Source organism: Lepidochelys kempii, chromosome 9 (assembly GCF_965140285.1).
Source record: "Lepidochelys kempii isolate rLepKem1 chromosome 9, rLepKem1.hap1, whole genome shotgun sequence".
Taxonomy (NCBI): Eukaryota; Metazoa; Chordata; order Testudines; family Cheloniidae; genus Lepidochelys; species Lepidochelys kempii.
The window spans coordinates 87,539,191-87,561,386 of NC_136388.1; the positions used below are offsets into that span (position 1 = coordinate 87,539,191).

Sequence of the window (22,196 nt, forward strand, 5' to 3'; positions counted from 1 at the left end):
TTTTCACACTGAGTTATAACATTTGCTGCTACTTCTATTCCTTTTAATAATGTTGATAAATAACTTCCAGTCAGATTTTGCTTTGCTAGCAACATTTAGTTTCTGTGATGTGATCACAAATTAGAACACTGATATTGTCTCCTTAATCTCAGTTTCTTTGACTAGATTTGCAGCTATCTTTAAATATACTTAATATTTGTGCCATATTTTCTTTATAAGATATATTTTGCTATTGCTATATTGAATTTATGTTTGATTAAAAAAAATGTTGTACAGATTGAAATGCACTCTTAATTCATTTCAGGCTCATTTTTGCTTAGTAAATAACTCTGCAGTTTTGTTATTACAGTGCACTGACAGAATTAATCAAAATGGCTAAACTCTCCTTACTTCCTTTCGGAAGAAGAATATTGTAGGTGGGCTTGGAGTCACTGTGATTAAAAATCATACTCAGCTGACAGCAAATCTTATTGACTTTCTAGATGACATTTTAGTTTCATTGAACATTAGTCTCCACATTTGGATGGTTTTGTAGTCTAAAATTTGAGTTTTATAAAATATATGTTTGTCTTGAATTCTAAAACATATGACTGTAATATTCTTCAAACAAATAGAATTGTTTTGTAGATTTGTGTACACACTCACACACACGCATACTCTATTATTTCCTAGTTTATATAGTGATCACTTCATAAGCAAGCAAAAGTTGAATATCCAATACATATTTGTGCCTTGAGTATGAATACTAAAAATGGGGTCATCTGAAAGAGAGGGCACCACTTAGCAAAAAAGTATTCAGAGGTGTTTAGATATACCAGATATCTGCAATACCACCAAGCGTGTAGCGTCTACCTATAGTTTTGCATAGTCATTGGACATACACCCTTCAGAATCAATAATTACAGGAACTATATTGCAGTACTAGAAGATACAGATTGGCATTATCTCTTAAAGTGCTACCATGCAAAAAAAATCAAGTGACTTAGCCCTGGTCTACACTACAAAATTAGGTTGACATAATGCAGCTTATAGAAAAGGAATACTTGTGGCACCTTAGAGACTAACCAATTTATTTGAGCATAAGCTTTCATGAGCTACAGCTCACTTCATCATAGTATGCATCCGATGAAGTGAGCTGTAGCTCATGAAAGCTTATGCTCAAATAAATGTGTTAGTCTCTAAGGTGCCACAAATACTCCTTTTCTTTTTGCGAATACAGACTAACACGGCTGTTACTCTGAAACCTGTCAAATGCAGCTTATGTCAGCCTAACTATGTCAGTGTACATATTACAGCCTTGCTCCTGCCAATCTGAGTGCCCTACTACACTGACATAATAACTTCACCTCCACAAGATGGGTAGGGCTCATATCAGTGTAGTTAGGGTAATGCAGTGTCCCTGTAGACACTGTATTACTTATATCTGCTGTTGGCTGCCATTCTTGTCAATTTCAGGGCTTTCTTGTCAGTGAAACTGACAAGAAAGCACTCCTCACTCCCAGCGGGGCTGCTGGCGCTGCCCAGCTCTCCACTTGGAGCTGGACTGCCCCTCGGGTCCCAGCTCCCCGCTCCAAGCCAGGCTGCTGCCCAGACTCCCCACAAGGTGCCCAGCTGCACCAAGGCTCATGGCTCCCCACTCCCCTCTGGGAATCCAGGCAGCTGCCCCACTCCCAGCAGAGAGCAGAGAGGTGAGAGCCGGGCGGCTTCCCAGCGCTGAGTGGGATGGCGAGAACCCGGATGGCTGCTCTGCTCCCAGTGAAGATCAGGGAACAGAGGTTGGGGGCAGCCAGCGGGGCAGCCAGGCTCCTGGTGGGGAGCTGCAAGCAGACCTGAGAGCGTGGGCTCTCAGCTCCTCACACTGCCCCTCTTAGCTCGATGGAAGCGCTCCCGTTGAGGACATGCACCATCGACCGAAAGAGGATAGTGTGACATGAACCACGGCTCCAGTAATTACTGCAGCGGCTATGAGTCTACCTAATACAGGTCAACTTAAGTTTTTAGTGTAAACATGCCCTCAGGGGTTACGGGATTAGAAACCTTTTTGCTTCTTGTCTGTATTTCAAATTTGGTCTAAGTTAATAATGACAAAGTCATTAACGTTTGGTTGGTGCTCAGTGACCTATGTGATGAGTTTGTTTTCAGTGCTGTTTCTAGCAAACAGATTCCATTTTACAAAAGCTCTATCACCAGTGATATTGTCTTTGTCAATCTCTGCATCAAATTCTTCCAGTGAAGGGACACAGAGGCTGAACTGCCCTCTCATATATACCTAAAAGGGGTACGTTAGTGGGACAATGTGGTTTGCATTGCTGTTGTTTTGCCTTGTACTGTTTCGTATGAACAGTAGCTGTTTTGTGACTAAATAGTGGACTTCAGTTTCCAGTATCAAAAAATATATCCCAAGAATTCTTTTTGTGTCTTTTCCCTCATTTTTGTTGTTTTTTGCATTTGATTGATTAAATATTTTCAATTAAAAATGTAAGTAATATATTTTTCTTACTGGACCCTGAGAAAGATGAAAAACATCACATTGGTGTATAGAGTGAGAGCATACATGGTAATTAAAACAATGCTGCCATGTAAGTTTGATATTGATGAACATCTTGCTTTGTTCTGCAATGCTAATTTTGTCTCAGAACATTGAAGAGCCCCAGATCCCCAGAGAGGAGCCTACCTTCAACACAAACACTGTTTTTACAGTTTTACAAAATAATGTTTTGAATATAAAACCTGTCTGTATAATAATAATATCAGGGAGTATATTCTAAAGATGTGCCAGAAACTTCACTGCTGTTGAATCTATTGAAAAGATATGGAAAACCCATGTTTATGAAAAATAAAATGTTACTTAGAATTTTCAAAGTGTATTATGGGATTTGGGTCCCCGAATCCAATTGAATTTCAAAGTGATTTGGGTGCCTTACTCCCTTAAGTGTCATTGAAAATCCTACACATTGATGTTTTCCACTTGGTGTTTTTCACTCTGTGAAAAACTGTCTTTCCACCAAACACAAAACTCTCTAAGTTATTTTATGCCACCACTACCTGAACCCTATCTTGCTCTTTCGTATTTGGCTGAGTGGAGTGTCCTGCTGCAGCTATCTGGCCAGCGTCTCCCAAGGCAGAGGTGTATCATAACTAAACAGCCATTGGAACTGCTTTCAGTTTTCCAGTTGAAAATTACATGTACAAGACTCATTTATATGTATTGGAGTGAGCAGTAGCCTAACATCTTGTATGCACAAAGCTTGAATAAGTGTTTTTTGTGTGGAAAACTTAAGTGGGAGTTGGCACAATCACTGTTCCAGCCTGAGAATAATATATACAAATAGGGATCATGATCCAGAGGCAAGACGCAAAAGCGTGGCCGGAGGAGGCATAGAAAAGAGACTAAAATGGCTAATGGCTGCTAGGACCCAGAAGGAGCAAGCTAAGGAGAAGGAAGGAGGAGTAGTTCTTCCTCCTTTCTCCTGTTTCTGCCTCCCCATTGCTGCTGCAGTTTGTCACTCTTCAAACCCTCCCTGCCAGCTTTTAAAAATAATGAGGTGTCTCCTTCTCACAGCTTCTCACTATCTTTAAGCAGTGCTTCCCTGAAGCAGAGAACACTGCAAGTGTATTGATAGGAAGAGGAGGAAAGGATACACAGTACCTTCCCTAACTGTCCCTCAACTCCCTTACTCAGCAACACACAGCATCAGTTCCCACTCAGAAGAAGACACCCCCATCCAGCATGCACCATCAGCCCTCAACCAAAACCAGCAGTGTTATCTTCTTGTGATCCCAGGTCCCCCATCCCACAATATATGTCTCTCAAGAAGCTCTGTTTAACAAATGCAGCCGAATTCTGTATTAACCAAAGTTTCTGACACCTGATTCAATATGTAGCCCCATTAATTGCTCATTGAAGTAATCTAGCCACAGGTGACAAAGACCACAGTAATCTAAACAGGTGACAAAGACCTAGATGCTATTAACAACAGAAGGAAAGTTTTGACTTTCTACTCTAATGCCGATGGGAAAGTGGGCTTGGCCTCTGCGGTATGTGATGATTTAAAAGCAGATGAGTGTGTAATAAGCTGCCCCTATTGTGAACTTGTGTAACAATTGGAGGGTAGATTTTCTTTCAACTTCATCTGGTTGCTTTCCTTATCCCACCAATACCATCTCACTTCATCCCTCATCCTGCCACTGGGCAAAGTGCCTAACCACCTTTACTGGAGATTAGAGCTGGATACCATCAGCACACTGATAGTACCATAAGTCCTGCCTCCTTATTAGCCTTTCTAATGTACTGAACAAAGGGTGGGATAAGCCCCACAGAACCCCACGAGTGCCTTAAATGCACATAGGGTGACCAGCAAGTGTGAAAAATCGGGATGGGGGTGGGGGGCAATAGGCGCCTATAGAAGAAAATGCCCCAAATATCGGGACTGTCCCTGTAAAATAGGGACATCTGGTCACCCTAAGGGCACATCTTATTTATCTTAATCCTCCCAGCAATGTCTGTGATAGAACATTGCCTTCTAGTTGTGTGAGAAATATGTATTTCTTTAATAGATATTAAATATTCTGTAGGAAGGATAGTAGAGAATAAATTATCTTTAAATGTAAATTTAATGTACATTTTCTATTGTAAAACACACCTTCATTAAATTTTTCAACTAGAAAATGTGTGTGTTAAATTGGGTAATTTCCCAAGATCCATCTTTCTTTTTGTTTATCCAGGAAAGTGTTTCAGTTCTAAAAGTTCTGTAGTAAATTCAGATACTTGTTAATTGGGGTATTCAGATTTAATATTCACCATGCCCATATCTGGCAGATTAAATATCTAAATATGTTCAGAGTCTATTCTTATGAGTCAGGTTCCTTAATTCTTTTCCTTTGTTAGGGATGAATAATAGCATATAAACTATTTTGAAAGTTCACTCGTTCACTAGGGTTTCATATTTGCATATCTTTTCATGCCAAGAGTTTAAATGTTCATGTTTTAAATAAGAGTAGGTGAATGTATGAAAAGATTTTGTAATCATACTCTGTGCAATAATCTACAATTAAAATTCACTCTGCAAATCTTTTCCTTTCACTCACTGTGATTCACTTTGGGTTGAATCCTTCAATCCTTACTCAAGGGAAGTTCTGTTAAAGTCTGGGGAAGTTTTGCCTGAGTAAGAACTACTTGCTTGGGTCCAAACTGTGTAGTGGTATCATTAAACTATGCATACAGAACCTGTTCCTACTCCCATTGACTTCAGTGTTGCAGGATCAAATTCATACTAGAGAGAGCACTGATCTGGGACTCAGGAGACCTGGATTCTATTTCTAGCACAGACATCCTGGGTGACCTTGATCAAGTTACTTTATCTCCCTGCGCTTCAGTTTCCCCATCTGTAAAATGAGGATAATGAGACTGGCCTTCTTCTTAAAGAACTTTGAGATGTACTGATTAAAAGTGCTATGTAAGCGCTAGGTGGTGGTGTTGTTATTGTTTTATTACGACTACTACTATTATGAAGGATAAGGGGAAACTTGCAAATGACAAAATCAAATTGTCCATCTATTGTAATAAAATACCTGTTGCCATGTGGGAAGCTGTGACTTCAGGCCAAATGAGTGTAGATACTTTGTTAATATGTAAGCCTGGTCTGATGCATATCATTCAGCAACTCAGTGTGCTGTTGAAACTGTTTTTCCTGTTGTTAAACCTAAAAGCTATATATCACAATTTAAGATGGACCCAAATCTAAGCCCCAGATCAGAACACCCCCCATTCATAGTGGGTGTTGGAAATCCAAACCTGATTCCAGTTCCAGATTTTGCAATTATATTTGTAATTAGCCAAGCCAAAAATTTGGAAATCCAAACCTGATTCCAGCTCCAAATTTTGCAATTATATTTGTAATTAGCCAAGCCAAAAATTTGAATAAACATGGGGAAATAGTTTTACTTTGTGACATGTTAGAAGTAGTCCTGATGGGCTTGGTTAGTGGATATAATACAGATAAGGCAGAGCTGTAACTAGGCATTTTAGCACCCGGGGTGAGTAAGCATATTTGCGCCCCTACTGGTTTTTTTTTTAGATGATCTAAATTAGGATATTATAGAGTAATGAAAGTGCATTTATTTTTGCATATTTTCCATCACCCCACAGTGAGCCTGTAGCTGGAATAAACAGCCACCTCTCTCAATGACACATCGGAAAATAAAAGGGACTCAAGAGTAAACAAAGAATGAATTTACCAGGGAGGTGCATTATCTAGCAATTGAATTACCAACATAGCATCTGACGCCATATAAGCAGAAGTCACCCTTTCTCTGGCCTTTTATATGAGGGAGACAGCCATTTTGCAGGGGATGGGGGGTGTAAGATTTCTGTTTTTTATCTTTTTGCATTGTGATTTTATTTTTCTAAGAAGAATATTGATTATTGTTTGCTTCCTGGTACAATATTATGGTTGGCTTATACCTGTTAATTTTTCCTGCAGAATCCTGCGAAGCATATTGTGATAATACCCCATAAAGGGGAAGGATTATATTAGCATGGCTTGTTTGTATAAGGCCAGTGTGGGAAGTATCATTCAGTGGGGGAAGCTATGTTGTGACAGCTGATAAGAGGCATGATGCATGCTGCATCTTGGCAGGGGGTTAGACTAGATGACTCTTGCGGTCCCTTCTAACTGTATGGCTCTGTGACATTTGACTTCTGGCCAGGCGTGGCCACTCACACTTAAGTGTGGAGACAGAAGAAAGTATATGGCTGTGATTGTGAAATCAGATTATGGTGTGCTTCAGTGTGAGATAATGCCAATGTCATGTTTGTAATGGCTAGATGGACTTATCACCAAGTTCTCGTAGAGAAGGGTGGCTTGGTCTCATAGAGAAAGGTATCAGGAACAGACTGACTAGGTCACAGCGCAGAATGCTACCAGGACAGATCACAGTAGACATGCTTCTTTGTCAGTGTATATCTCACCAGCAGCCTCACTCCAGATTGGCACCCAGTGCAGATTTCCATATTGGTCTCTGCACCTGTACAGTAAATGGCCTGTATTTTTATGTCTGGGCACAACTGAAAATTGTCCCTAGTCCAAAATTAGAGGCCTTTTAAGAGAAAAGCCAAGGTGTGTTCAGCATCCTGGGCCAGTTGGCCCTGACAGAGTCAATTCCCTGATATGTCAGTGGAGAATTATAACTGTGGATCAGAGGGAGGTTCCTTATTTTGTTCTCTGTAATACCAATTGAATCAGGGTGGGGCAGCAACAAGTAAGGGTGGGTTACAGTAACTAAGTTACTAAGCAATGAGCATGCTTAGTAGAAGCCAAGCAACACTCAGCTCCATGCATGACTGTTGCCCCGCCAAGATCCTAGTGTTTGGGATACTGTTCCGGATGGGGTAATTGGGCCTGTGATTGGGGGGGAGGGGAAGAGGAATGCTGAGCACCCTGGGCTCTGGTCGGATGCTGCTGGGCCCAATCCTGCAGGGGAGTTGGGGCTGACACCACTGGGCCCAATCCTGTGCACCGCCCCTTTTTGCACCTCTGGTCGCTCTGCCCCCTGGGTGGTTTCCCCACTCACCCTGCCCTCATTATGGCCTGGAGATAAGGAGCTAAAGGTGAATGATAAGTGCAGTCACATCAACTTGCTTTAGCACATGGAAGTCATCAGCACATAAGTATGGTTCAATATCTTGAGTGTGTTTTGCTGTCTTTATCTCTGGCTCTGTATTGTTATAGATTATATTAAAATGCATTACGATTCTGTAGTGTTGTCTCTAAATACTCTGTTTTTATGATGCAGCATCTGTTGCTTAGATGAGTCTTATCATAAAACTAAGAAGTCAAGCAATAATCAGCAATTGTGGAGGAAATTCAAATCAGATGTTAAAAATAGGGTGACACAAATCTTACAAAATAATTTTTATTAGTATAAGAACATATAGTATTAGTTTCTGTAGTTTTCCACTAAATCATTGTTTTCTTAAAGTATGATACAATAGTTTGTTCTTAGTTGATGATTTGACTGTTTAACTAGGTGTCATTGGACTTGACCAAAGAACAATCATTGGTTCATAGCACTTTGCTTTCATAATGCCTGAGCCTTTTATCAGCATATTATCTGAACGTGCAAAGTCACTGGGCTTAGTTTTCAAAGGTGCTGAACCCATGTGGTTCCAGTTACTTCAGTGGGTGCTGCAAGTGCTCAGCGCCTCTGCAAATCAGACCCATTGTCCCCCAATGTAAGATATATCACTTATTTCAGACACATTTACAACTCTCCCATGAAAAATAAATTTGATGTTATCCCATTATTTATTATTTGAAGTAGCAGACATCAGAGATGGGTGTTGGATCATAACAATATTATAGAAAATGTTGCACAAGTTCAAACACTTTGCTATTTTCCATTGTATCCTGTCCTTTATTTCAGTCCCTTCTCGCACACTGGAAAGGGCAGTATTGCAAGTTTGGGTCTTAGCAGGTTGTAAGGTTGGGCCATGTTTTGAGAAACATCTACCTCAATAACATGTTGATCTATAATATCAATTGTGTAGCTTTCTACACCATTCAGAAAGCTCAGAAAATACAGTAGAATATACATTGTTAAACTCTTCAGATTGGGACACAGCTGTGCAACCTTAAATCACATTAGTGAATGCTTCAGTGGGATTACTGGGGTCCAGAAATGCTTATCTAGGTGAGTAAAGGTTTCACAACAGGATGTCTTAGTTTCTATTCTGTATGATTCCGGGTCTGACTAATAGATACTAGCAGAGGCTTGTCTTAGAAATTTTGGACATTTCCAGTATAGTCACAAATCCTTGGTTCTACTGAAAGAAAGAGTTGACAAAGGCCAATCAATCATACTGATTGTGCTGTTTGCCAAGATTGTTTATGTGTCTGTCCCTAACTCTAACAGAGGTTTCAGTTTGAAATGTGAAACCAGGTTAGTCCTTATATGACTGAATATAAGAAATGATCCCTCTTTTTAATTGTCCCAAGGTTTTTATTCCTGAAGTATAAAAATGTGTTACTTGTAGAGAGGAAAATGCTTAAGAGTCAAGAGGGACATAATAGCCACGCGGTACAAATCTTTCATTTCAGGAAAGGTTACCAGACCAGAAACCAGTATCCCTTTCTTCACCTTGATAAATCATAACCAAATGAAGAATGTAGCAGTTGTAAGGCACAGAATCTCATAACTTGGTCATAGCACATTACTAGCATATTACTTAGAAGATCTAATGATTTTAATGGAGGATAAGCTGTCCTCCTCCAAACAGTGCAGCTTTGGGCCTGATTCTCATTTACACTGAAGCCACTTTACATCACTGGCAGTGTATGAATTACATTTATACTCACTTTGTCTCCTTTATACTGACAAAGTAGTGTAAAGAGCCTTAGGACAACTGAAAATCAGGCTTGTAATTTTAACTTTCATCTGAACTCTATCACGGATCCACGGGATCTGTGCTATGTTCCAGTTTTTGAACAGTCTCTTGGAGGAACCCCTTTAATGTGCCAGATTTCCCAAGTGTCTCACTGCTCCTTCTGGGCAGGCCCCGCAGCCTTAACTGCCTCCTAGACTGAGCTATTGGGCTCCAGCACGCCTGCTTCACACCGTGAGCTCTGCTCAGTGAGTCCAATTTAAAGAATTGACTTGTACACTCTTCAGGGACTAATCACGTCAGCCAGTATTTGTAGCAAAACCCCACACAGTGTTTTTCAAAACAAAGTAGAATTTATTACTCAAGTGGTACACAGCACTGAAAGTCCCTAGGTCATGTCAAGGTTCCTTCCCCACTCTGAACTCTAGGGTACAAATGTGGGGACCTGCATGAAAACCTCTTAAGCTTACTTTTACCAGCTTATGTTAAAACTTCCCCAAGGTGCAAACTATTTTACCCTTTGCCCTTGGACTTCCACTGCCACCACCAAACTTTATCTGGGTTCCCGAGAAAACGTAGTTTGGAAACGTCTTTCCCCCCAAAATCCTCCCAACTCTTGCACCCCACTTCCTGGGGAAGGTTTGGTAAAAATCCTCACCAATTTGCATAGGTGACCACAGACCCAAACCCTTGGATCTTAGAACAATGAAAAAGCATTCAGTTTTCTTACAAGAAGACTTTTAATAGAAGTAAAAAGGAATCACCTCTGTAAAATCAGGATGGTAAATACCTTACAGGGTAATTAGATTCAAAACATAGAGAATCCTTCTAGGCAAAACCTTAAGTTACAAAAAAGACACAGAGACAGGAATATTCATTCTATTCAGCACAGCTATTTTCTCAGCCATTTAAAGAAATCATAATCTACCGCATCTCTAGCTAGATTACTTACTAAGTTCTAAGACTCCATTCCTGTTCTGTCCCCAGCAAAAGCATCACACAGACAGACACAGACCCTTTGTTTCTCTCCCTCCTCCCAGCTTTTGAAAGTATCTTGTCTCCTCATTGGTCATTTTGGTCAGGTGCCAGCGAGGTTACCTTTAGCTTCTTAACCCTTTACAGGTGAGAGGATTTTTCCTCTGGCCAGGAGGGATTTCAAAGGGGTTTACCTGTCCCTTTATATTTATGACAGGTCAGCACAGAGAAATAATGGTCAAGCCACAGTTTACCAACCAAGCTGTAGTGAACTCCATTTTTTGGCTCTGTCTCTCTCTGATTTCCTTCCTTAGTCAGTTCTCAGGTGAAAGAGCTCAGCTTCTTTCAGAGCCTCTAGTGAAGACCCGCTAAATTGACAACAGACATCGACCCTGGTATTCCAGGTCTCTGAAAAGAGTAAGGTAAGTCAACCGGAGAGCGTCTCCTGTTGACTCAGCGCAGTGAAGACACGGGGGTAAATCAACCTAAGCTACGTCGACTTCCACTACGTTATTCACGTAGTTGGTGTAGTGTAACTTAGGTTGACCTTCACTCTGTCCTTTGTTTCCAAGCAGGGCCATGCTGAGTTTACAACACCCCTGGCCGGAGCTTCCCACTGAGTGTGAATAACATGAGTCATTAGAGCTTGTATTGTCGACCTGGGTCAGTTTCAGCCAGTCCCTTAATAACTCTATTCATTCCATCCAAACAGGGAGGTGACACATGCACTTACAGCTTTTAGCATAGCCTGAGAGCAAAATTAATCTTCTTCCCCACACTGGCTAGCAATGCAAAGTATAGGCGGAAACTGAAGATTCATAAAACTATTTCAGAAAATTCCCATATCATCACAAACACCAATGCAAATCATGACTTTACAGCATGGATGAAATCCAACATTGTAAACAGGACCAGTATGCAATCGCAGAAAATACTTTTCAAGTAGCTGGAGATTGTCTGAGGAGGGGCAGAAACAATGGTCAGCTGATGAAGTCCATTCCGTCAAAGCTACTGTAATTCCTAGACCTGATAGAGGAAGCTCTAATAAGATTTTCTAAAATAAATGGAAATAGCATGGAAAGCAAAGCAAAAGGCATTTTGTGCAGGTCGGTGATTTGGAGAGACTACACATTTGTGGGATTTTGTCCCCTAAAATTCGTCATGTAGGTTAGATAAGCTTATTGCAAAGGGCTTTTTTTGTTTTGTTTTTTTGGTCATCTCTTCGCTGTTGAGTCTATTTTGCATTTGAGCCAAACCATACGTTTCATATACTGCCAGACTTGCAGCACAAAAGTTGACAAGCTGTGCTTACACAGAAGGTAGATACAAATAAATTAAATTAGATCATTGGCTTTATAAGGAGAAAGTGTGGAATAATCCAGTTTATAAAATGAAATCTGAAAATCCCGCTTTTGTATATTTCTGAGTCTTTGCCTGAGTATGCTGCAAACTTACAAGACATGAGTTACTTATCTAGAAATGTCAATTTCCTCTTGATTAAAAGTTGAGCAAAATAGGTCATTCCAATTCTTTATTTGCAGATGAAGGGCCAGAGCCTTGGCCCTGGCTGTTTGGAGTTACCTCATTGGTGCAAAACAGCCAGAAAGTTACCCTAAAGGGGCAACCAAGGTTTCCCTGTGATGGAGATGCCAGAGAGCCAGCATTGCCACTGCTCCCTGGCTTCATGTAGGTGGCGTGCTGGGGACAAGGCAGAGTGTGCAGTGCTCCACTGTATCGTCAGCCAGCACAGCAGTCCTATGGGATCAAATGCAGCTGACAAAATCTCGAGCAGCCATAATTGGGTCCAGATTGAGGGAGTAGAAAGCAAGCTTAGATCCACCTTTGCCACACAGCATCCTACACTCTCGTCAGCTCTGCTGACTGTAAACTCTGTCAAACTTTTAGTATCTGGATCAAGGTCTTTAATTTAACCATATATTGTATTATTGTAAAAAAATATATTTACATTTATCTTTTGCAAGGAGGATCTCAAATTTTAGAATGACTTAAACATGTGATATATAAATGCAATAGAATTGCAATTTGTACTTTAACATCTGGCATCTGTGGTGTACCCCAAAACATTAGATAAAGAGAGGATCACATTTTTACCTCAAATGTGTTTCCTGCCTCCAAATCACCTCTGTAGGAGCTATGTATAAGTCTTTGAGGGCAGAATGTAGTCATACAGTGACAAAGCTACATAATAAAATAATAGTGGAGGACTGGATAAATTGGGGTTTGGGTACATCAAGAAAAGATATGTTTTCAGATTAGATCTGTAATAAGGTAAAAAGTCAAGGAGACAGAGAAATCAGGCTGGTTGTTCCAGAGAGCAAGAGAGAAACACAAGAAGGTGCTTGCATTAACAGCAATGAGAATGTGCAGAGAGGAAGCTAGTATTGTGCTGGCAAATGAGAAAGGAGAGTGCTTCAAATGGTAACATCCTTTGCTGTGTTTTAATAAAATCAAGTACACATTTCCTGCATGGAGCTTCATGGTCTTCCAGAGATTTTTGAAAGAGATTTAAAAGCAAACTTTCTTGACTCCTATTTGGTAAAATTTATGTATATTTAAAATAAAATGTAGTTTTTATCATGCATACTGCACCTCTTTTATAGGTCAAACTGAAATGTAGAAATTATATTTAACTGAGAAAAGAAAAATATTAGTGTGATGAAAAATATTAATGAAAATGATAAATAAATATGTGCTACTTCCTTTAGTGAGCTCCTGAAATAGTCTTCTCCAAGACTTAATGGCTTCCAGTGCTGTATGTAATCTGGTTATTACCAGAGTAATACTGTACCTAGATTTGAAGGTAATTTGTCAAAGAGCTATAGTTCACATACACGAACTTGATGGTTAATATAATGAAAATTGAATTTATTTTAAGATTGCAAGATAACCAGTTTCTGTAATGATAGAAGCCATTTAATTTAATTCAAGCAGAACTTATTTTCTGTTCAAACATCCAGCCTTATACATTGTTCAACGTGAAACCTACCTAGTGGTATCACATGTAATTTCCCATAGGCTACAAGTAGGAGTCCAAGGCTGGCAAAGGCCATCATCTCTATAATGCAGTTAGTATTTTTCAGGAAGGAAACAGACTGTCAAACATACAAACAGTTCAGCTAGCTTGCCAAGCTTTGGCACGTACTTCAGAAACTACAGTACTTCCCCAGCCAGAAGGGAAGACAAAGCAAACTAGGTTAATTGGTGAGAATGGCTGACAAAATGCATAATGCAGCCAATCTAAAAAAGAAGTGGAACAAGGAAAAACATACATTGCACATTCAGCCCCCTGCCTTGTGACATACACCATATAGCAGCGTATAACATGGACATGCAATTCATGAATATAGACCTGCTACAGAACCTCACGTCATATTTATTTGTATATATTATTATAATTAATTGCCAACTCTTCGTTAATATATAATAGAACCCACAGCTCTTGGTAGGATCAGGGCCCCATTATGCTGCATGCTACAGAAACACAGAGGTACAGCAAACATGGTGATCCCTGCTGCTTCCATTGTATGTACTAGTGAACCATGTTGGGTTAATACATTCCAAGGCCAGAACACAGGGTATGGTTAGTATCAATGAGGTCTTCTAGACCATAAGATGCAAATTATTATTATTCTATAGATATGTATACTGATTACATATTTTTGAGATGTAGAGCCAGATGCTGATCTCTGTTACACCAGTATAAATCCAGAGTAAGTCCATTGAGGCCAATGAACTTATTCTGAATTTACGTTAATGTAAATGAGAAGTGAATAATTTTCGCAATTACACACTGAGATCAGAATCTAGCCCATAAATCAGATAAGTTTTCTTGCCCTGTCAGGGAAATGAAATGAGAATTTGGGGCATCATGTTTGCTGTGGATATATGGATGGTGAGTCTTAAAAACATGGTGCAGGGATTTATAATACTTGTGCAGTTAGTATAAACTACTGTACCTCACATTTTATTAGCTGTGCAGTATTCTTGTAGCCTTGCTGGCCACATAATTATTGTTAATCTTGCCTTTCAACAAAGTTTATGGACGTTTCCCACTTTTCATCTTCTTGATGAGTCATAGAGCACTGTCTCTCTCACGTTAGCTGCAGTTATGGCAAGGTGAAATCTAATTTGTGTAGCTTCCTAATAGATACAGAATAATATTAAGTACATTTCCTTTATCACTTGTCACATAGAATATCAGGGTTGGAAGGGACCTCAGGAGGTCATCTAGTCCAACTCCCTGCTCAAAGCAGGACCCATCCTCAATTTTTTTTTGCCCAGATCCCTAACTGGCCCCCTCAAGGATTGAACTCACAACCCTGGGTTTAAGTAGGCCAATGCTCAAACTACTGAGCTATCCCTCCCCCCATCCATCACATCAGAAACATCAACAATGTCATTTATATACAGTCCAGGGGTGCACCATCCCACAGGGAGCAATGGAAATGACTGTGACAGAGAGGGTGCTTGCCTGCTAACTGCCCTTTTGTGGGGTACAGTTTGTTTCCCCTGTAGGTCAGTCCCATTCTACTATGGCTGTGCTCCCCCACCTTTTCACACTCACTTTGGGGTGTGCCTCCTGGGAATTAGGAAGGAAGACGTCCCTGCTCTCCCTTGGCTCCAGGACTAATTGTGCCTGACCTTTTTGTGGGACGTGTGGGAATCGGGGAGGTGTGCACACACACACACTCATGGTCATGTTCAATGATTAGGCAGACACTGGCTGAAAATGATTTGGAACATAACAGGAAGAATATCACTCAGAACTGGGCAGCAAAAGGTGAACAGCTTTACTTTGTGGCACTATATTAATGCAGCAAAGGAGAGAGCTCTTGGTCAGTTGAAACAGATAGCACCTGTCAGAGAGTACCATATTCACACAACCATTAGCCTTTTTATTGCAAGCATTTCCATTAATTGCTGAAGAAATTCATCACCTATCTCATTGGCCTGTGTCCAAAATAAAATGTGGAAATTAAGAAGACATTTAGTTTTAGAGTAAAGTTAGAAACTTGGAATTCCGTTTTTTTCCACACAGAGACAAATGGTACCTGATGTTTGCAGAAACAGGTTTGCTGCATTCTTTCTTAGTCCAATCAAGGGTGCTGTAATTTAGGAATAAATTAATTGGTCTTCATTTTTTTACAGCAGTACATCTATTTGGCTTAACATGGCAATTGCAGCCTGTAGAAGGGCAGCTCTATGAAAACGGACTCAGCAAAGGAAACAGGGCCACGGAGTCCATGGATACCACTTACTCGCCAATCGGAGGGAAAGTGTCTGATAAATCAGAGAAGAAAGGTAGGTGTGAGTATAGGGCAGGGAAGGAGGCTGGGAGTATTGAAACTTTAATGCAATTCGGATTACATATTTGTCACAATTTGAACCTTAATTAAAAAATAGTCAATCTCCTCTGTTATGACTTTAAACCAATCAATGGGTCATATTGTGCCAGTAACTTTTTTGTTCAAGCAGGGCCCCACTACAATCAATGGACAGCACAAGGTTATGCAGAAAGTGATGCCCATGGAACAAAATATGGGCTTTCATTTTTCAAAAGCAGCGATCCGATGAAAGCCAGCTTTGGGACCTTCAATGCCCATAGCTGAGCAGGTCCCCTGTTGGTAACAACCCCCAGTGTGTGGGGTTGAGGGACTTGCTGCTATGCAAATGTTTTGATCATCAAAACCAGTCTTAGGCAGAATGAAGAAATTCAAGCTGTCCACTGGGAAAAAGACCAAGCTTCCACATCTTTCTCTTCTCCAAAACACAGTCTGGGTAGTGAAAAGGAAAAGAAAATGTGACGATTCCACTCTCACTTGCTCACCCTCCCATCTCCCTTCATGTGGAAGGACAGAATTTCTATGCTCTTTTGACCATGGGTGGTAGATAAAATCTTCTTCTCATTATAGTGGCACAGCAGAAGAATGAAATAGAGAGAAGAAGGGGAAGGAGGAGAAATCAAGGAAACTGGGAGAAAAGAAATCAAGATGAAGACAAAGACCAGCCTTTAGGTGGGGAAGAAGGGCAGAATCAAACTGAGGTCTTGTCTACACTGTCCTACTGTTTGGGCTACGGCGATGTTAATAGCACTGTGCACCAAAGGGCTGCGCTGAATTTTCCCCATGTGAATGCTGCGGTGTGAGCCAAAAGGTTCCTAGTTTTCATTAATGTAGTCCTGTTTGAAGAAAACTACATTATGGTGAACTAGGAACCTTTTAGTTCACACCTGTGTCCATGCAGCAGAGTTACGGTACAGCGCTTTGATGCATGCTACTATTCACACCCCTGTAATCCAAACTGTAGGGCAGTGTAAAGATGCTCTCGCAATGATAGGGAATTCTCTGCCTTTTGTACAGATAGAATAAGTGCCACCGTCTCCTAAATATGAAACAAGATAGGCGACTGTTGCAGCAATCCTTACAAAAGGATATTACATTCCAGAACAATAGGCTTACAAATCAATGTGGCCCAACTAGAAAGAGATCATAGAAGAAAAATAAGCAATTGCAGTAACACATGAGGAGGTGACAGTATTGTCATTTCCATCTTTTCTTCAGAATGGATTGATGGTGAATTGCAGCACTGTATTTGTGCCCTGATTCCATGTGGGAAAGGGCCAAGTTACATCATACACCTTGTACTTGACTTTCTTAAATCACTTTATCGGTATACTTCAGATTTAACAAAAGCTTTTCTGAAACATTTGACTTCTCAAAGGGGATTTATAGAAAGGGTTCCCCGCACAAACAAGCTAAATTATGGTATTACCAATCAGTTAGACGTGTGAGATGATTTATGTACGTGTGGGGCCTCTCTGTGGTAGGTCATAACTGTTCTGAGTATCGTGGAACACACTATTCCACAGAAGCTGCAAAGCTTAGAAGTGTGCAGCATCTGCACCGCTTCACAGGAGGGTGCATCAGCTAGCTCCACAGCTCAGTGCTGAGTGGATTTAGACTGTTCTGCCACCACTTCCCCCGCTTCTTGTTTGGGTGGGGCACTGACGGGGAGTATTCCCTACATTCATGGAGACACATGGAAAAAGGCTCCTTGAGCCCAGCTCTACAACTTTTGTCACTCATGGGTGTGCATTCCGGTCTGAATATTTTCCACTTCTCACTTTCATTTCCCATCTTTTATTTAAATAGCCATCAGACACCTTATTCACAATACAGGGCCAAATCCTGCTTGTGCTTGTGCTAGGGAGAGGAGCGGGAAGTTGGCAGCCCCTTACACTTCAGCAGCATAACAGCTTCTCTACTTAGTGCCCATGACTTTGCTAGAATGAGGACCTCCCTTTCAGGCTGTTTGGCACACCAAAGTCCTAAATTAAGAGCCACAGCCAGGGCCTCAGCCAGCAAGCAGGTATAGTGGGAGTGGCAGCATGCATTAACAAGAGAGACACAACCTTCTTCGTAAGAGAGTGGTAAAGTATCCCAGGCTGCCATACCTCCCTCCCGTAGTTCGGATGTATGAGCAGCAGAGCTTGTCCTCCTTAATCTCACACACCTCCAGCAGAAAAGGGTAGTATTTTGTCTGTAGACTTCAATCCTATAGAGATTTCACAGGAATAGCTAAAAACTGCCAGATATTTACAATCTCACAATTTCCCATCCCTGAGTGACATTGTGAGATGGTTTGCCAGCCTTTGAGAACGTATATTTTAATTAATCTTTTAACGAAAATCAAATTTGCAAACTGGCAAAGCAGGCTTCTTTAAGGAGGCATTTTGTAACACACTGACCTATGGCTAGAATTTAACATTTTGCTTTGGAGCAATGTGATTAAAAACCCAGGCATTCGATTGATGCTGGTACTTGGAGATTGTCTGTCTCAGGAATCCATTATAATCAGCATACGGGTACTTTCCTGTGATAATTGGCATCTTGCTGTTCAGATTTTTACTTTCTTGAAGACAGAAGAGACTTGCAATTTAAGAATCGATCTTCTGCTATTATTGTTATGGAACAGTGAAGGATTAAAGCCAATCAGTAAAATTTGGCAGCTATTGCAGAAACTCTAAAATATTAAATAAATAAATTAAAATAATTTAAGAATACATTTTTTTCATAGCCAAAATATATTAAGGTTAAAAAAATGTCACTCAGGACAAATTCAGCAACTAGCATTGACATTTGGAAAGTTTATTTCAGTGCATACTTCTAGAAGAAGCAAGAAACCTTAAGACAATAATTTCTGCATACTTTACACTCAGATACTTACTTACAATTGAATGCCTGCTTGGTTCAAAAGAGCTTAGAAAACAATGCTGAAAGATCAGTGGTTATATGTCTTCCTGTGAAGTAGTAATGATGATTCAATAAGTAAGAAAACATGTGCTTTCTTCAGGCATGAGTAAGGCTACGATTTAGTCATGGAAGTAACGGAATCAGCGACTTCCATGATTTCAGCCTGAGGTGGTCGGGAGCTGCAGAGTACCCCGCCACCCGCTGGGGCAGGGAGCTGCGGGATATCCCCCCTGCCTCTGGCACCACCCGGAGCTCCAAGCCGCCGTGGGTGGTGGGGGACCCTCCCCCGGCTGCCGCGGGCTGCGGGATACCTCCCAGCTGCCGGCCCCAGCGGGAGAACCCCTGGGTGGCAGGGGAACTCCCAGGTGGTGGGGGCCCAGGGAGCTGCTGGTGGCAGGGGAACCCCCAGGGTCCTGGCCGCTACAGGTGGTGGGGGATCCCCCGAAGTTCTGGCTGCCACGGGTGGTAGGGAACCCCCAGAGCTCCCAGCTGCTGTGGCTGGTGGGGAGCCCCCAAGCTCCCAGCTGCCGTGGGCGTTGGGAGCCCCTGGAGCTGCCAGTGGTGGTGAAACCCCTGAGCTCCAGGCCCCAGGAGCTGCGGGCGGCAAGGGTACCCTGCAGCTCTTGGCCCCTGCAGGCGGGGGAGGCACCCCACAGCTAACCACCACCGTGGCCACAGAGGAACCCCCAAGTTCCTGGCTGCCGTGAGCCCCTGGAGCTGCGGGCAGCGGGGGTACCCCGCAGCTCCTGGCTGATACAGGAAGTGGGGGAACCCCATAGCTACCACAGGCAGCTGTAGGTGGCAGGGGTACCCCACAGCCCACAGCTGCTGCAGGTGGCTCCTAGCCCCTGCGCAGCTGCCCCACTTCAAGTGGTGTGGGGATCCGCAGATCCCCATTCTGTCAGGGATATTTTTAGTCAAAGTCACTGACAGGTCACAGCTTCCGTTAATTTTTCTTTTTTGCCTGTGACCTGTCCGGGACCTTTACTAAAAATATCTGTGACAAAATCTTAGCCTTAGGCATGAGGCTTGAAAGCGTTGGATTCTACAATAGCTATTTTGTGCTGTAATGATTAGCTGAGAAATGTAATATTTTGAAGATATGGATACTGCCACTAAATACCATTAACAGACAATGTATTTTATTTCACGTTTGTTGCCACTGTATATGCCAACATGCATTTCTTTCATATATAGTCATATAAAACTAACCGTAATAATATATTTTTGTAAAGGATCCATATATGTGTAATCTAAACTGAGACCTCTTCAGCTGAAAGACAATGAGATCTTTTGAGATGTATTGTTTCAAGACCGTCAGTACTGACACACAACTCAACCAAATCTAGTTACATCAGAAATTTTCTGTGCTTAAATCATAACCTGTGGACATATTTAAACCCATGATACTGTATACCTGCAACAAAGAAATAAGCATTTTGGCTTTGGGGAGAGGTAAGGTAATATTTTTTAAAGACCATCAACTCTGACCAACAATCCCATTAACTTACAAAACAGTATTGTGTCCTTGACCTTATGGTTATTGCTCTAAAACCTTGTAATTGAATCATTTTAAATGATCACATATCAATATCATCAAAACGTTCCTTAGTGCTTTACTTAGCCTAAGGTAACTGCTTGCAAAGAGACATTAAGATATAATCTTTCAAGTCCTTGAAATGGGTGAGAAGTCTTCTTTTATTATACAATAGCCAAAGAGAGACTTATATATGTTTTTCTCCTCATTTGATTCCTGATCACACTAGAAAGTTTGAGTTCATTTTCAAAACTCAAAATTCAAGAATTTGTTTGCTAGAGGAAACTGAAACAAAAATTAGGCTGAACTCCCCCCCACCCCCAAAAAAAAATTGTTGAAGAACCAGTTTGAAATCATTATAATTTAAAGTAACATATTTACTTGTGAATTCTTAGAGAACTCATTCTGTACCCTAAGAATAGGTGCTCTACATTTGGGGGGATACATGTGTTATTCATTCCTTACACAAATAGATCCTACTTCCCATTGTGGTGACTCAGAGCAGCCATAAAGCCAGTAGATCCAGCACTCTGAGAATTTCCCCTGCCTAGCAGATTATGGCTCTGTTCATTCAGAATGTTGTGTACCGCCTACACTTGTCAAAGTCTATGTATGATCTCACCAAGGATCTTTATACTATTAATGTATTCTGGATATAGCTGGCCACAGTTTTACTAGTCCCGTTTTCTTTTTTTAGGAAGCCATTTATAGTATTCCATATGCATTATAAAGGGTGAGATTCCTATTTCATTCTAGTTGTTCATCCTTTCCCCTCATGTTGATGCTTTATTGGGTGAGGTGATACAGAAAAGGAATGGGCTACTGAGTTCAATGCCATGCTGTTAAATCCTTCTAATAACGTAGGACCCTCTCTGCTTCTGCTGACGTATGTGTGAGTTTTGCAATTTTTGCAGTTCACTTTGATGGTTGCAGGATTGGGTCCATGGTTTTGCAACCTGTCAGGATGCTAACTGTTGGCAAGCTAAAAAGAACATAAAGGAGTGATACAAGCCAACAAAGCATGTCAATTCATACTCAGTTTGAAATTGCCTCTTTTGTTCTTCCCCTAATATTTCAGCTCATCAATTCAAGAGGTTATGTACTATGATGTCTGAAAACGTATTGCCTGCATAATTACAAGATGCCAAACATCACTTTAGATATACTGTTTGTCTCTATCCTCCTGCCCTCCTATGTTGTATACATCAACTACAAACCATTACCTTTAGCAACAACAATGTTCTTCTTTATTTTTCAGACTGGATTAGCAATATCATAGTAAATTTGTTAGGAATAGTGATTAGAAGAGATCCTGATTTATACTTCAGCTTTCACTGACCAGTCCTGATAGTCTACTCACTGTCCAATACTGTCCATTTGAATACCTTATATTGTACCTACCAGGCTGTGGTCTGGAATAATTGTCAGAAGGATATACCCGAAGTGTGTTCTGTCAGTGCATATTCAGTTGAAAGGGTTTTGTTTGTGGGCCTAATTTCTGTATGCAAGAACATTCATTTTTCCCAGTTACATAGAGACTCCTCTACAATCATTAAAATCTACTGAAGTTTTCTGGAGAAAAGTACTCTACAGTGCGTAGCTGTAAATCTTGCAAATTAATTCATTTGTGGATTAACTGAATAGTAATTAGCTAATTTCCAACATATTAATACATACTTAATAATTACCTATTATTACCTACCTAGCCTATTATTTTCACTCTTTGTGAATATGACAAATGATTGTTGTTTTTTTTTGTTTCTGGAAAATCAGTGTTTCAGAAAGGACGGGCTATAGACACAGGAGAAGTTGACATTGGAGCACAGGTTATGCAGACCATCCCACCAGGTTTATTCTGGCGTTTTCAGATTACTATCCATCACCCAATATACCTGAAGTTTAACATTTCACTTGCAAAGGACTCTCTGCTGGGAATTTACGGTAGAAGAAACATTCCCCCCACTCATACTCAGGTAATTAATAATAATACCAGCAATTCTATTGTGCTTTACACTTTCAAAGAGCTGTA

General features: G+C 40.9%; 1 protein-coding gene across 11 annotated transcripts in view; it reads left to right on the top strand.

Annotated features, from left to right (window-relative positions):
* TENM1 (teneurin transmembrane protein 1) overlaps positions 1-22,196 on the top strand; it is a 1,397,628-nt gene that overhangs the window by 1,178,048 nt on the left and 197,384 nt on the right. For all 11 annotated transcript variants that reach the window (XM_073361279.2, XM_073361281.2, XM_073361264.2 and 8 more), the window contains 2 exons: positions 15,527-15,679; positions 21,941-22,140. In XM_073361279.2, the coding sequence (XP_073217380.1) occupies positions 15,527-15,679; positions 21,941-22,140 (353 nt within the window). The remainder of the gene's footprint in view (positions 1-15,526; positions 15,680-21,940; positions 22,141-22,196) is intronic.